General features: G+C 36.2%; 1 protein-coding gene across 2 annotated transcripts in view; it reads right to left on the bottom strand.

Annotated features, from left to right (window-relative positions):
• LOC105466712 (SPARC (osteonectin), cwcv and kazal like domains proteoglycan 3) overlaps window positions 1-13,659 on the bottom strand; it is a 483,715-nt gene extending 470,056 nt beyond the window's left edge. The window contains exons 1-2 of one of the 2 annotated variants that reach the window (XM_011715825.3): window positions 13,550-13,659; window positions 13,086-13,274 (exon numbers count right to left, since the gene is read on the bottom strand). In XM_011715825.3, coding sequence (XP_011714127.1) covers window positions 13,086-13,274 — 189 coding nt within the window. In that variant the 5' untranslated portion in view covers window positions 13,550-13,659. Of the gene's footprint in view, window positions 1-13,085; window positions 13,275-13,452; window positions 13,470-13,549 lie in introns of those variants that run through there. The other variant, XM_011715826.2, reaches the window with a different exon arrangement.
• Between the last annotated feature and the right edge of the window lie 536 nt (window positions 13,660-14,195).

Genomic DNA, 14,195 nt, shown 5'->3' with positions numbered 1-14,195 from the left:
AATCCAACCAACAGATACTGTAAGAACTTTTTTTTTTTTTTTTTTTTTTTTTTTTTTTTGAGACAGGATCTCACTCTGCCATCTAGGCTGTAGTGCAGTGGTGTGATCACGGCTCACTGCAGCCTCTACCTCCCGGATCAAGCAATCCTCCCACCTCAGCTTCTCGAATAGCTGGGACCATAGGCATGTGCCACCACACCCAGCTATTTGTTTTTTGTTTTTTTGAATTTTTGCTGAGATGAGGTCTAGCTCTGTTACTTAGGCTGGTTTCAAACTCCCGGCCACAAGTCATCCTCCCACCTTGGCCTCTGGAAGTTCTGGAATTACAGGCGTGAGCCATCCCACCCAGCCTAGTATTTCTTTTAACAGCTATTTCTGACCACATAAGATATTCAGACCTGTACTTTGATATCAAAAAAGGTCAGTAATAAAAATGCCAGTAATATGCTGTTGCCAAATATAGTACCTCTATAGGGATAAACATTACTATTTGAACAGTATGTGATTTGAAACTACTGACATTTGTAAGACTAATGAAGGACAGGCAACTAGAAGTTTCCTACTGCAGCCTCAAGATATGCTGATCAAATTATAGCAAGATCATAGTGATTTTGCATAAAGGACAATAAATTCTAATACAAATTACAAACCTTAATCAATTTCTTGGTCTAGCAGGTAAGAAAATCGACAGTCAATGTGACCATTTAAAAGGACCAAACTATATGTCAAAAGATAGAAAAACAAGCCACGTGCAATGTGCCATGCCCGTAATCAACACTTTGGGAGGCTGAGGCGGGAGGATGGCTTGAGTCTAGGAGTTTGAGACCAACCTAGGCAACAAAGTGAAACCCCAGTCTCTACAAAAAAAATTTTTTTTAAAAAAATTAGTCACACATAGTGGCATATGCCTGTAGTCCCAGCTACTTGAGAAGCTAAAGTGGGAAGACCGTTTGAGCCCAGGAGTTTCAGGCTGCAGTGGGCTATGATGGCACCACTGCACTGAAGCCTGGGCAACAGAGCAAACTGCTGTCTCTTAAAAATAAATAATATAATATAATATAATACAATACAACAAAAAAAGCAGTTTGAGCTGTCTGTAGTAACTGATTTAAAGTGGTCAACTGTTAATTTTAAAAAACATGGTCTTTAGAGTTAGAAAATCATTTCAAACTTCACTGATTTTGAGCAGGTTGATTAAGCTTGGTGATACTGAGTCACTTTATTTGTGAAAGAAGATTAATAATCTACTTTTTTGATTGTTAAAAGATTTTACCAAAAAGAAAAACACATAACCCAATTAAAAACGGGCAAAGGACTTGAGCAGACATTTCTTCAGAAACGATGTACAAGGGGCTAACAAGTATATGAAAACATGCTCAACATTACCAATCATTAGGGCAATGTAAATCAAAACCACAATATCAACTCACACCCATTCAGATGGCTACTAACAACAACAACAACAAAATGTCAATTAACAAGTGTTAGCAAGGGTGCGAAAAAATTGGAACACTTATCCATTGTGAGTAGGACTGTAAAACAGTGTAATCACCATGGAAAATAGTATGGCAGTTCCTAAAAAAAATTAAAAATAGAATTATCAGATGATCCAGCAATTCCACTTCTGAGTATATATCCAAAGAACTGAAAGCAGGATCTTCAAGAAATATTTGCATACCTATGTTCATAGCAGCATTATTTACAATGGCAAAGAGGTAGAAGTAACCCAAGGTTTGTATTGACAGATAAGTGGATAAATGTAAAATATACATACAATGGAATATTGTTTAGTCTTTAAGAAAAAGGAAACCCTATCACATGCCATAACATGGATGAAACTTGAGAACGTTATGCTAACAAAAGCCAGTCACAAACAAACAAATACCATTGTTCCACTTATATATCTAAAGTAGTCAAATTTGTAGAAATGAAAAGTAGAATGGTTGTTACCAGGGGCTGGAGGAAGGGTGAAATGCGATGTGGTTAAATGAGTATAAAGTTTCAGTTCTGCAATGAAAAAGTTCTGGAGGTTGGTTGCAAAACAATGTGAATATACTTGACACCACTGAATTGTACACTTAAAAATGGCTAATATAGTAAATTTTATGTCATGTGCTTTTTACTACAATTAAAAATTATATATATATTTATATATAAACATATATTTTTATATAAACATATATTGTATATGATATATAAATATATAAATGTATATTCATATATTACATATATGAATATATAATACATTTATATATGAATATATAATATATAACATATCTATATATGAATATATGATATATCTACATATGAATATAAGATATATCTACATATGAATATATGATATATCTATATATGAATATATAACATATTTATATATGAATATATAACATATATGTATTATATATAAATATATATTATGTTTATATGTAAATATATATTTATATATAGAGAGATATTATATTATATATAGAGATATTATATTATATATATAGAGAGAGATATATTAAGTGGGATAATATATTTAAAGTGCCTAGCATATTACAGAGACCCAAAACAGCATTAACAGATGAAAAAGCATTACTCTTCTATATTTAAGGATAAAGTCTTTGGAGCCAAAATTCTACTACTGGAGACAGCCCTGACTGATACTTACTAGCTGTGTGATCTTGGCCCTGAGTTTCCTCAGCTATACAATGGATTAACAGTTGCACATTTCATATGGGGATATTACTAATTAATACATTTTTAAAAACTAGTCAGGCAGAGTGGTTCATGGCTGTAATCCCAGCACTTTGGGAGGCCAAGGTAGGAAGATCATTTGAGCCTAGGAGTTCGAGACCAGCTTGGGCAATATAGCCAGTCCCTATTTCTAAAAAGTTAAATTAAAAGTGAACTTATAATAATCCTTGCATGTGATATGCCATATTAAAGTGCTTGTTATTATTACATTATTATCAGTTTCTAGACAAGGAAGAGTCTGTCATTATATTTCTATTATAAAATTTTTAGCACTTAACCTCACTTGATATTTTGGGTGAGTGCATTTTTGCCATCATCATTCTCTATAGCCATAGCGAGTCAAACTTTGAGTATCCTATTCACATATAATATAGACTATTTGTGGATTTAGCTTATTTTTAAAGGTAATTTGGTTAGAAAAACAGTCATTAATTAAATTAAAATCTTTTAAAATTATTTCAATCAAATATCTAGTAAAGTTGTATTTACTTTATAAATTGTGACACCATAGTTTTCTAACACATTTTTTTAATTTTCATTATCTTTGCCATCTTGCTTACTATATACATGTTTAGCGCACTATTAAAGACATTGTGTTTAAACTTAAATACCATGGTTAGTTGAAATTTTCAGATAATAAAATAAGACAAAACGAGGAATCCATCATAAAATAGTATGGAAAGTTAAAATAGAGTTTATTTTTCCTTGAGTATTCAAAACTGTAGATAAAGATGTGGGATGATTTTATTGATGAAATGCTATAACAATCTGAAAATAGAAACATTAGCATATAGTTCATTCTAAATCCACATAAAAAAAGCTTAAGAGAATGCTGTGGAAAAAGAAGCAATTTTTGCATACGCCACTTGCTATTTGATTGTATCAAATAGCCATGTACACCAAATGTAAGTTCCTTTGCTAATTATGTTAATAGTAAACCAAGCTATCAAATGTTCAAACCTAACAAAATATATATATATACACACACATATTTTACACATAAACGCAATAAAAATGGTATTTAAACTTTCTTATTATTTTTTTTTTTTTCTTTTTTTGAGACCTAGTCTTGCTCTATTGCTAGGCTGGAGTGCAGGGGCATGATCTCAGCTCACTGCAACCTCTGACTCCCTGGTTCAAGCGATTCCCTTGCCTCAGCCTCTGGAGTAGCTGGGATTACAGGCACGTACCATCACACTCAGCTAATTTTTGTGTATTTAGAAGAGACAGGGTTTCACCTTGTTGGCCAGGATGGACTCGATCTCCTGACCTCGAGATCCACCTGCCTTGGCCTCCTAAAGTGCTGGTATTAGAGGCATGAGCCACCACACCCGTCCAAAACTGTCTTTTCTATATTGAAATGGCACAATTTAAATAATCAATAACTTTTCTAATCAAACAGCTATGAAAACAGAATACTGAATTTAATTATCTCTGTTTTACAATAAGAGTGATAATATGGCTTAACAGTATCCAAAACATACAAGCCACATATAAAAACAGAAAGAATCTACCTCATACAGATTCTTAAGATTATTATTACTTATTCAACATGATGCTTTTAAAACTAATAAATGAACTAATGAAATATAATGGTGCTATTCCTGAAGGAGGGAATAAAAATTTTTATTAGGCCATTATTCTTAAAATCTAAATAGAAAAATCTGCAATATATATTCGGAGGTCGGAGACAACGTTTCTGATTCAGACCATTATTTCCTCGATAAAGGAAGGAGCTTGTGAGCAGAAAATTGAAGGCCAGATGACTTCTGGTGGAAGAATATTAGGGAAAGCATCAGTCCTTTGGGAGAAATGACATGACTGTAAGGGGAAAATAACTGTATGAAGACTTTTTACCTACCCTTTTACGTTACATATTTGCATACCATATTATTACTATTATTAATTTAATTATGTGTAGGTAACATATTAAGCAAAATTATATAATCATCCCTTGCAATATAATCATGCCACTAATATATATGAAAAATGATAAATAAATATGAACGTTTTTCTTTAGCAAGTATGAAGATGGAAAAATCAAGGATCATTCCAAAGCACAAAATCTGATAGAAAGTGCAATTCACCATCTCTGTTTATGATTCAGTTAAGAAGTTCAGGCATTCTAATTGCCAGTAATCTCCTATGTCAAGAAAAAAAAAAAATCTAAAGAGTAAAGCCTGTATGGGAATTCTGGCAAATCCAATTTGCTGCAGTTTTAGTTTCCTAACTGTCCCAGAGATAGTAGAACCAAAAAGATTGTTTTCTTTGCTTTCAAGCCTAAGAGCTGCATGAACCTGGCAAGGGTGTCACTGCTAGTATTTTTCAGCAAAACGTTGTTTGTATTAGTGGTACCTTCCTTTTTCTGCATCCAAGGAAATACACCAGTAACAGCAAGAGAGTATCCTGTTCTTTAAGAGATGTGAGAAGTAAATTCTGATTCTTGCCCACCAATCACCATTAATGCCTTAACGCAGGGAATTCCAGGCCCAGGACCAAAGATCTACAGCTCAAAAAAGATTTCGCAGAAGTCATGCTAAATGATTTCACTAAAGGAAAACAGTCTTGGTATGTAGATTCAGGCTCTCCTTAACATGATAGCTTTTTGAATACTCTGCTTTGGTTTTGACCTTTGAAATTTCCTTTTAGAAATTAGCACACTACTACTTACCGCCAAACTCCTACAACTAGAACAGTAGGTACTAGGTGTTGTAGTTTTGACCAAGCAAGCACGACTCAAGCATGTCCATCATGGCTAAGAGGATAGTGGGATAATATGGAATTTGGAAGAAAGATTGATTAGGGAGGAAAACAACTGACAGGCAATGATAAAACAAAATTCCCATCAGAGGACACAGGGGTGGAGACTGAGAATATTTTCAAGAGATGTTTAGATGATTGAAAGAGCATAATCAGATCCATAGTTACCAACATTTTCTCTGAGTGTTGAGTATTGCTTGCTTTCTTTTAGGGTTGATGATTCCTATTAAAGACTAAATTTCCCAGTATCCCTTATAGCTAGGTGTTGACATGTAACGAAGTTCAGGCCTGTGGGATACAAGTAGAAGTAATGTGTGATGACTTTCAGGTGAATTCTGGCACAAGGTGATTGTCCTAGATTTTCTATTAAACGCCTCCTGTTAGATAGGAAATGGCCATTAATAGAGAAGCTTGCTTGAGGGAGTAACCCTGAAAGCGCAGGCCTGGACACCCACTTCTTGACGGTCTCATGCTTGCGAAACAGAATTCTATCATTACTCGGGTACTCTGATTCAGGGTCTCCTTTCTGCAGGAACTTAACCTCTCTCTAACCAATGCATTGGCAGTTGTAAGTGAGGTGGAAGAGAAAGAAATAAATCTGAACTGTCGGTAAAGTATCTGGATTTACCGATACAACCATTAATTGAAGTTCAGTAGTTGAAGAAGAAAGGGAAGACACTAGTGCTTGATATTATCTATTAGGCAGCAAAAATATTTAAAGATGTTAGAGCAACACAATTATGTTGTCAAAGAGAAACTATGGAAAAAAGAATTGAACCAACTGGCTGAGGGAGCACCATGATGCATGTCATTGTCATCTACTGTTGACCATTCTAAAACTGGACACGACAGCTTGGACATGGCATTTCTATTTTGGCATGTTTTGGAACTTATAGGACTAATGTGGTTTAATACTTACAACTTTATATTTTATAAAAATTGAATTTTTACTTAAATTACAAAACTGGCCTTGAAGTGGTCAGAAATTGAACTGGCCAATAAAAGGCAACACAGCTCTAAAAAACCTTTAGGTAAGGATTTTTCAGTTGACAATGTATTTTGAATATAATGTCATCTCATTTAATACATATTTTCTAGTGATAACTCTGAGACAATTATTGTGGTAATGCTAGGTGAATTATAGGATTGTGGAGAGGAAGGGAGACTACAGTCTGTAGCTATAGGGAGTTCACAGTGTAATGGGGTGTCCAAATCTGTAAACTAGAAGAAGTAGAAAGAGTGGAAAAGATGAAATGATTTTCATAAATAAAAAAAGACATATAAATACTCCAGGAGCTTATAGAACTTGGATAGTATTTATAGAAGTCAAAGATCAGTCTTTAAAAATAAGTACATAAAATGAAATAAAATTATGACCCAGATCCTGAAAACTAAAGTTGTATAAGAACATACAATGTCACTCTGAGTCACAATCATAAGATCTAAAAGCATCCAACCCCAAAGTCTTACTGTCAGAGTAGCAAAATAAATGCTCTATAGCAGTACACGATGTTCCTTTTGTATATCTAGCTAAAAAGTTTAAATATATAATCCCAAACAAGCTGTAAGAAGCAGAAAAGCACACTGTGTCCACACATGTAACAGTAAATGAAATCATCTCAAGTTATAAGATGCGGAAAACCTAACCAGGAAAAAAAAAAAAACAAAGAAACCTAACATATCTTAACATTTTGGGGGTGGGTAGATGGATGTTGGCTTTCTACTCAACATGTTATGTGTAATAACTATAGACATATATGGTGCATACAAAAAACCTATAGCACAATATATAATTGCCTCTGTATTCAGATTATTTAACCTGTTATCAATTTGACATACACACATATAACACATATATATAGATATACATTTATGTATGAATCTACACACATAAATACATATAAACATAGACAACATACAGAGACAGAGTCATTTGTTTCTCTTACTTTCACTTTTACACTTAGTTACACTTTTCGTCATTGATTGGAAGTTTTGAGAGCCAGAGAGTTAAAAGTATGGCTTGCTTCTCTATAATTTCTGTTAGGATGAACCCATGGAAAATCGACTAAAGTTTTGTGATCAATTCATACCTCCTGAGAGAATCTGATAATGTGATACCAGCTCTAGCTAAGATTCCCTCCAGAAACAAGCAGATCAGCAGACATTCTCTGACCTGCCTTCCTCCATCATGTGATACCTGATGACAAAACCAAACTTAAATCCTGACTCGCAAGCAGGGTAGTGGTTGTAGTAGCAGGTTTAAAAAAATAGGAGTGTGGAGTTTGTACTATGATCATGGCTTAACTGGGGATCCTGATGACAAAAACAAGAGTCAGGATGCTGCCAGAGCCTAGCCTCTTGCTGCTGTAGTTACTCACTGGCCCCAGAATTGTCCAAGATTGCTTATTGCTTCTCTTAAGAGGTCAATTGCCTCTCTCCATTAAATCTCCCCATGATTTAAACAATATGAACAACAGTCCAATAAAAGATTACTGCGTGCTACAGTCTTCACCAGCTCTGATCTGCAAATGTATATACACTATATTCACAAGCTTTTAAGAACTAAACACAGTGTTCATAATCACCAAAAAAGCAAAAGAAAGAGAGAAAAACACTCATGATAATGCACTCAATTAACTGGGAAGAATTCCCAAGAAATGCCTATGTTCTCAACTATAGTGAAATGTAGGTAATTATTACTACAGTTACAAATGTTGCTTCATAGTGAGAAACACTGAAAATGTACATTTTCATAAGAATTGGATATCCATTATGGAGAAAGCATTCTTAAACAGAGAGAAGAGTAGTTCACTTTATTAAATATGTCCAAATTATTAATAAATCTTTAACTTTATTTTTGATACATATTGTTGAAATGTATAATGGTAAAACTTTGTTGCCAGAAAGGAGGATCCCTCAATGGTAAGAGTATGCCAGTAACTCAAGAAATATAACCAGGGCACATCATAAACCTAAACAAAGTACTGAGAGAGCATTCCTTAAAGATTCTCATTGTTTGAATTTTAATGACCTGTACAGCCATAGAATACTTTATTTGGAGTAGACATAGAAACACATGGTTGTATTTACTTTCTAACAACAGCAGAAGTTGATAGACCCTCGGGAATCTTTACTCCTCTGTAGCCCACTAAGTGCTAGGAAATATCCCTTACCATCATCCATTATCTCTTAAATAATCTGTGCACTTAAGAACCTCACCTTTGATGAAAAAGGCAAATAAAAAGAAAAAACAAATTAAGAATGTTCTACCTACTATTCAACACCCCCAAATCAGGTATTTTTTAAAAGTTAACTTATAATTTGAGTGCCTCTGAGACATGTCAGCCTGTATTTTATATTTTCTCAATATTCTGCATGTCCTTTAGCTTACATTAAGGTTAAATTTGTAAAGTTAAATTGTAGAACTTTCTTATTGCATTAAATATATCTAAAGTATATTAAACATCACTTAAGGAATAAATGTAAACTGAAGTTGATTATGGTTTCTATAACACTAATGGTAACCATTCCTTAAAACAAAAAGTTCAAAATGAGGCCCAGGTATTTTTATTGAAAAACAAATTTAATTTAATCTAGAACTATTTGAATTTCCATTAAAAGGGTACAATCCTGTTTTTATTATATGAGTTACTTAAAAATTAGCATGGCCATCATTCCTCTTTTTTCTAAGTTTTTATTATATTGATTCCTAAATACAATATTTGAGGGCTTCTCATATTTTATCTTTTTCTATCATTCCTAATTGCTGCATGTATTTCAATGAAATCAATAATAATTTTGATAATGTTATTATACCATGCATTACTAATTAATTCACTGGTTCCAAATTCCATACTCATTTATTACATGATAAAGGGTATGGTTTAATTAAACTATAAAATGCAAATATTTGAAATATGCAATACGTAAGCCACTTGAGCTAATAATTCAGTTTCCTCATAATGATCCTGATTTCCAATTATCCTAATATATTCACAAGAATGGGATGTATGAATCCTTTACTCCTGCTCTGGGAGAAAGTAATGGTAGCCCCACAATTTTTCCACCGAGGAATCTTGTATACTTAATTTTGTCACTAACAACAGAGCCCCCCACCAAAAAAAAAAAAAAAAAAAAGCATGTAACCAGTATATCTACTGAATATATACTATTGTCGAGAGAGTTTTTATTTTATTTTATTTTATTTTAAAATCCCATAAGTATAACCTAAGTAAAGCATGCTGGTTCTATCTACTGTACTTAGGTTTAAATGTGTTGACTTTTCTATTTCTTTAGATTAAGTGAAACTTTTATGCTTTCCTAAAACATAGATATTAAAATCTTTATCAGAATTTGTATACTAATAACCACATAAATTAATAATTTTCAAAACAGTGAAAGCTCTTTATGCCTATAGCATTAAGGGTCCTACACTCCAAGAGTCCTTCAAAAGGACAACAAAGGTACTTTATTCAACAGACGTTGCTAGCATAGGGTAGTCAAAAATACTGGAGGTTTCTCCTATGTTAATACCTACTCATTATAAGCTTGTTTCTCCTGTGTTAATACCTACTCATTGAAAGCTTGTCTTTGCTTTCATTGCTTCTCTAGCATTTATATTGAGGAAACAGATAATGAGCCTCAATGGCAGTACTTCTTATGCTCACCTACTCTCACGTAACTCTATCCACTCTCTTTGTTCCTAAAGCTTTATTGTAAATCAACTATATTTACATATTTATATTACAAATAAAATATATAAAGAGTAGCATTTATTTTTAAAATTATTCAATTAAAATATAATGCTAAATTGTATTTTTAAATATTATTTAAGATAGTTTTCAAATGTATTTCAAAAGAAGGAACAGTTCAAACTTTCATTAAGGAGTTACTTGTAAAACAGTGCTGATTATGTAAAACAGTCAGGAGGAAAAAAATAATCATAAGGATTAATCCAAGGAATAATTATGCTGGTGCTTCCCAAGGCTTTTTTATAAATAAAATTAATTATATTTTATGGGAAAAAAGCACAAAACAAAAGTACTTCAGTTAAATTGTTTCTCAAATAAGAGGTTCAGAATTCCATGTTTCTTTGCCCTCATATAAAGTGAGTACATAAATCATTATTTGCGATATGAATGCTCATACAGAACATTTAAAGGTAGATTCATGCAGTACAGTATTATTTCAAGTAATGTCTTATCGCCACGTGCTTCTAGCTGAAAACCAACTGAAAAATAACATCCTGAGAGCTACAGAAAAGATTATTAAGCTAATGATTCCCCAAAAGGGAAAGAATATGCATAAATAGCAGTGGGGTGGATGGTGCAGATAAGGATTCTATATTATGCATTCGGAATTATTATTTGAGAAACCACACTGTCAGCATACATTTTATCATGTTAATAATAAGCAACAGGTGGTTCAAGGATTAAAAAATGATAGCATTTATCTGCTCCATTCCCTGCAGAAGTCATCTTTACATAACCGTAACTGTCTTACTAAAATGGTAACACTAAAACCTGACGAAAGTTTTTCCAATAAATCAGAATTATATTTTTAGGTATTGCATATACTTCAAAACAGATATTTGCATAAAATGTATCACTAAATCCTTTGAAAATTTTATGTACAATTTTGATGAACTTTTTCCTTGAGATCATAGAGCAATACCTGAAAATGATATAGCAATAAAATATTCTGTCTCTATAGAAATTGACTCCATAAATTCTAGCATATTTAGTAGGCAACTCAGCCTCTAGTAGGCAACTCAGCTTGTCTCAATAGTTTAAATCAAACACATTCACAAACTGCCTAAGCCACTCAATAATTCAATAAAGTAATTTGAATAAAGAGAAGACCAAGTTATTCAACAATTAAAATACATTTTAGAGAAGAAAGCTTTTATCTCTGCTCTCGTTGAAGATAGTAATACTCTTACAATTCTGCCAGCAAGGAATCTTGTGTAGTTGATTTTATCACTATCCAGCAGAACTAAAAAACACACCCCAAAACAAATAGAAAACAGCATGCAACCAGTATTATCTACTAAACATATCCCATTGTTGAGAGGTCTTTCAAAAATTCATTTCTAAAAGATTTTAAAGCAGCCATTAAATAATGAAATGTCATAATGTCAAACACTGTTCAAATACTGATAAAATGTTCAATTTTTTTTTTTTTGCCAAATGAGGGCGTGATAAACAAATTCTCTTTAGGTTTAGGAATATCTCACTTGCTATCGTTTTTGCTTGTACTCAATATTAGTGTAAACTTAAAACAAATATGCAAGGGGTATGTTTTTATAAGGGCATACCCCTTATATGCTTAAACTTTGTTCATAAAGTATGTAGGCAAAGTTCTCCATTAAATATTCTCAATCAAATTTGTGTTCCTTCAGGAATCCGTCTGCTAGGTTTGGCTTGTCAGCTACTTCATGGAGAGGTTGAGAGAATGGGTTAGAGGAGGCAGGATGAAATCTAGCCTAGGCTCCCATTTATTTTCCCAAATGGTGACCGAATCAGAGCTGATGAAAGAAGTTAACTCATCTCCACGTAGTGCAGTGCAGATGTACTCCACGAGAAATTCTCTCAAATGTCACGGTAAGTATTGGCAATGTGTCTGGGAATCAGGCTTGCTCCAGTTCATGCGTTCTGTGCTTTAAAGGGTGGGCTGGGGTGGTGGTTATTCAGCCATCTGGGCGGCCTCCTCACTGGGACAACTGAGTTCAAGGCTTCCAGTCATATTGCGCTCTGTACGTGAGCAGCTCTTACTGGGCTCCATTCAGATCAGGTGAGAAAAAAAAAATGACTGGCAAGTCATGGCCACTGGCTTCAAGTGTCTAAACCTGGCTCCCTCTTAATAACCCTTTTGAAAACTCCCCAGGGGAGTCTATGGTTTAACTCTTTCATCGCTGTCACCTGCAACCCTCCCGCCCTCGCATCCCCTTCCCGCAGATTTCAAGGCAGTGATTCATTTTGGAATAAAACGTAATCAAATACATTGCAAACATGTTCTGGATTAAAGTCATGTTGAAGCACAAATTTGATCGACAATTTTATGTAATCGGGAGCAGTTCAACGAGTCCCTACTGGTGCCGCCAAACATCCTCCCACTCTTGGAGAGCGGGCATTTATAAATCTTACATCTTCCTACCTCCTCCCTCAAATTCCTTAATGGACCATTAGCGACGGGATCGATCCTAGTTACTTTAGTAGCGATACATCGCAAAGGCACATCTGTTGTGTTTACCCGTGCCAGAAACACCATTCAAAAGTTGAGAGGGTAGAGCCAGCACTTTCTAACCTTTGTGGGCCGGGAAGGGGCACAGGGAAGAGCAGGGTGGGGGAGGAAGAGTGGGAACCTTGTGAGACCTGAACTCTTGTGCATCCAAGAAGCAAGCCCTTGAACCAGCTGGCAGGGGGCAGCGGAACTGTGAACTTCTCCAGCAGCCCTGCGCCGCCGCACTTCCCTAAATCCCTCTCCCCAGAAAACGGAGCCCACTCCCCACCCACACCCGGCCACCGCGGCCCCCGCCACGGAGCAGCGCGCGCGTGTGCCCGGGGATGGGGGTGCGCGGCACTTACGTCTCGGAATTTGTTCCACTGTCCGACTTCCTTGTCATACTGAGAGATTGTGGTGAGCCATTGTTTATCATCCAGAAAATTACCGCCGTCCGACCGCCCCCCGGCTGCAGCCACCGCCGCGGCTGCTGCGAGAGACTGACTGCACCAAGCGGCTGCACACACACACAGTACGGCTGACACCTTGAGCATCTGGGAGAGGAGACACAACGGGGGTGGGGGGGATGTCAGTGTCAAATAAGGGGTACGAAGCCAGGGGCGACCCTGGAAAACATGCATTAGCAACGACGGGGGTAGAGGGAGGAGGAGACAAGCAGAGGCAAGCGTGTCCCCTCCCCGCAGGCTTTACCCCCAAAAGCCGGGCACTCACACACACGCAGACCCAGAGGAGAAGAGGTGGGTATAAGGAAGCAAGCCCCAGCCGCAGCAGCCCGAGCGGGCAAAAAAACCGCTTCCTGGCACATCACCTTGTTGTGAGCCAGCACTGTGCTCGCAGCTCCTGCTGGAAATGCAGCCCTGCTCTGCCAACTCGCTGCTTTCTGGAGCTGCTGCACGCGCCGCCGTCTCGAGCCGTCCACTCAGCTCCCTGCGCCCGGCGCGCTCCCCCCATCTCCACCCTCCCTTCGCGCGCGGATCTCCAGCTTACTCCCCTCCGTTCCCCCTCCCTCCTCGACCTCCGTTTTTTTTTTCCTCTTCCACCTCCAGCTGCAGTTGGCTCCGGATACGACGCTTGGCTGGAGCCAGAGTACGAGTTAGCTCCTAGCTTAGGAATCCTTATCTGCTTTGTAACCTCTCCCCTCCAGAAGAGGTTCTCATGTTCGCGAGAGAGCCTGCTCATTCTCTGCTCCTGGATTTAACACAAAGCGTACTATCTCTCGCAGTTGCCTCTGCTCCACAATTTCCAGGGTTGTCAGGCAGACGTGAGAAATGAGATCTGAGGACAACTTTATGCATCAACAAATAAGAATACCTGGACTTCCTACCCTGTAAAGCTCCTGGACTCAGCTCCTCCCTAAAGAAAGGCCATCTATCCACAAGGTCTTGGGAGATCTGTTTAATTTCAGAAAATTTAAAGTTTGCTGTGAGCTTCCGGATTATTACCGAAAACAAACT

Source organism: Macaca nemestrina, chromosome 3 (genome assembly GCF_043159975.1).
Source record: "Macaca nemestrina isolate mMacNem1 chromosome 3, mMacNem.hap1, whole genome shotgun sequence".
NCBI classification, from domain to species: domain Eukaryota; kingdom Metazoa; phylum Chordata; class Mammalia; order Primates; family Cercopithecidae; genus Macaca; species Macaca nemestrina.
This window is presented reverse-complemented; position numbering and strand designations above follow the sequence as displayed.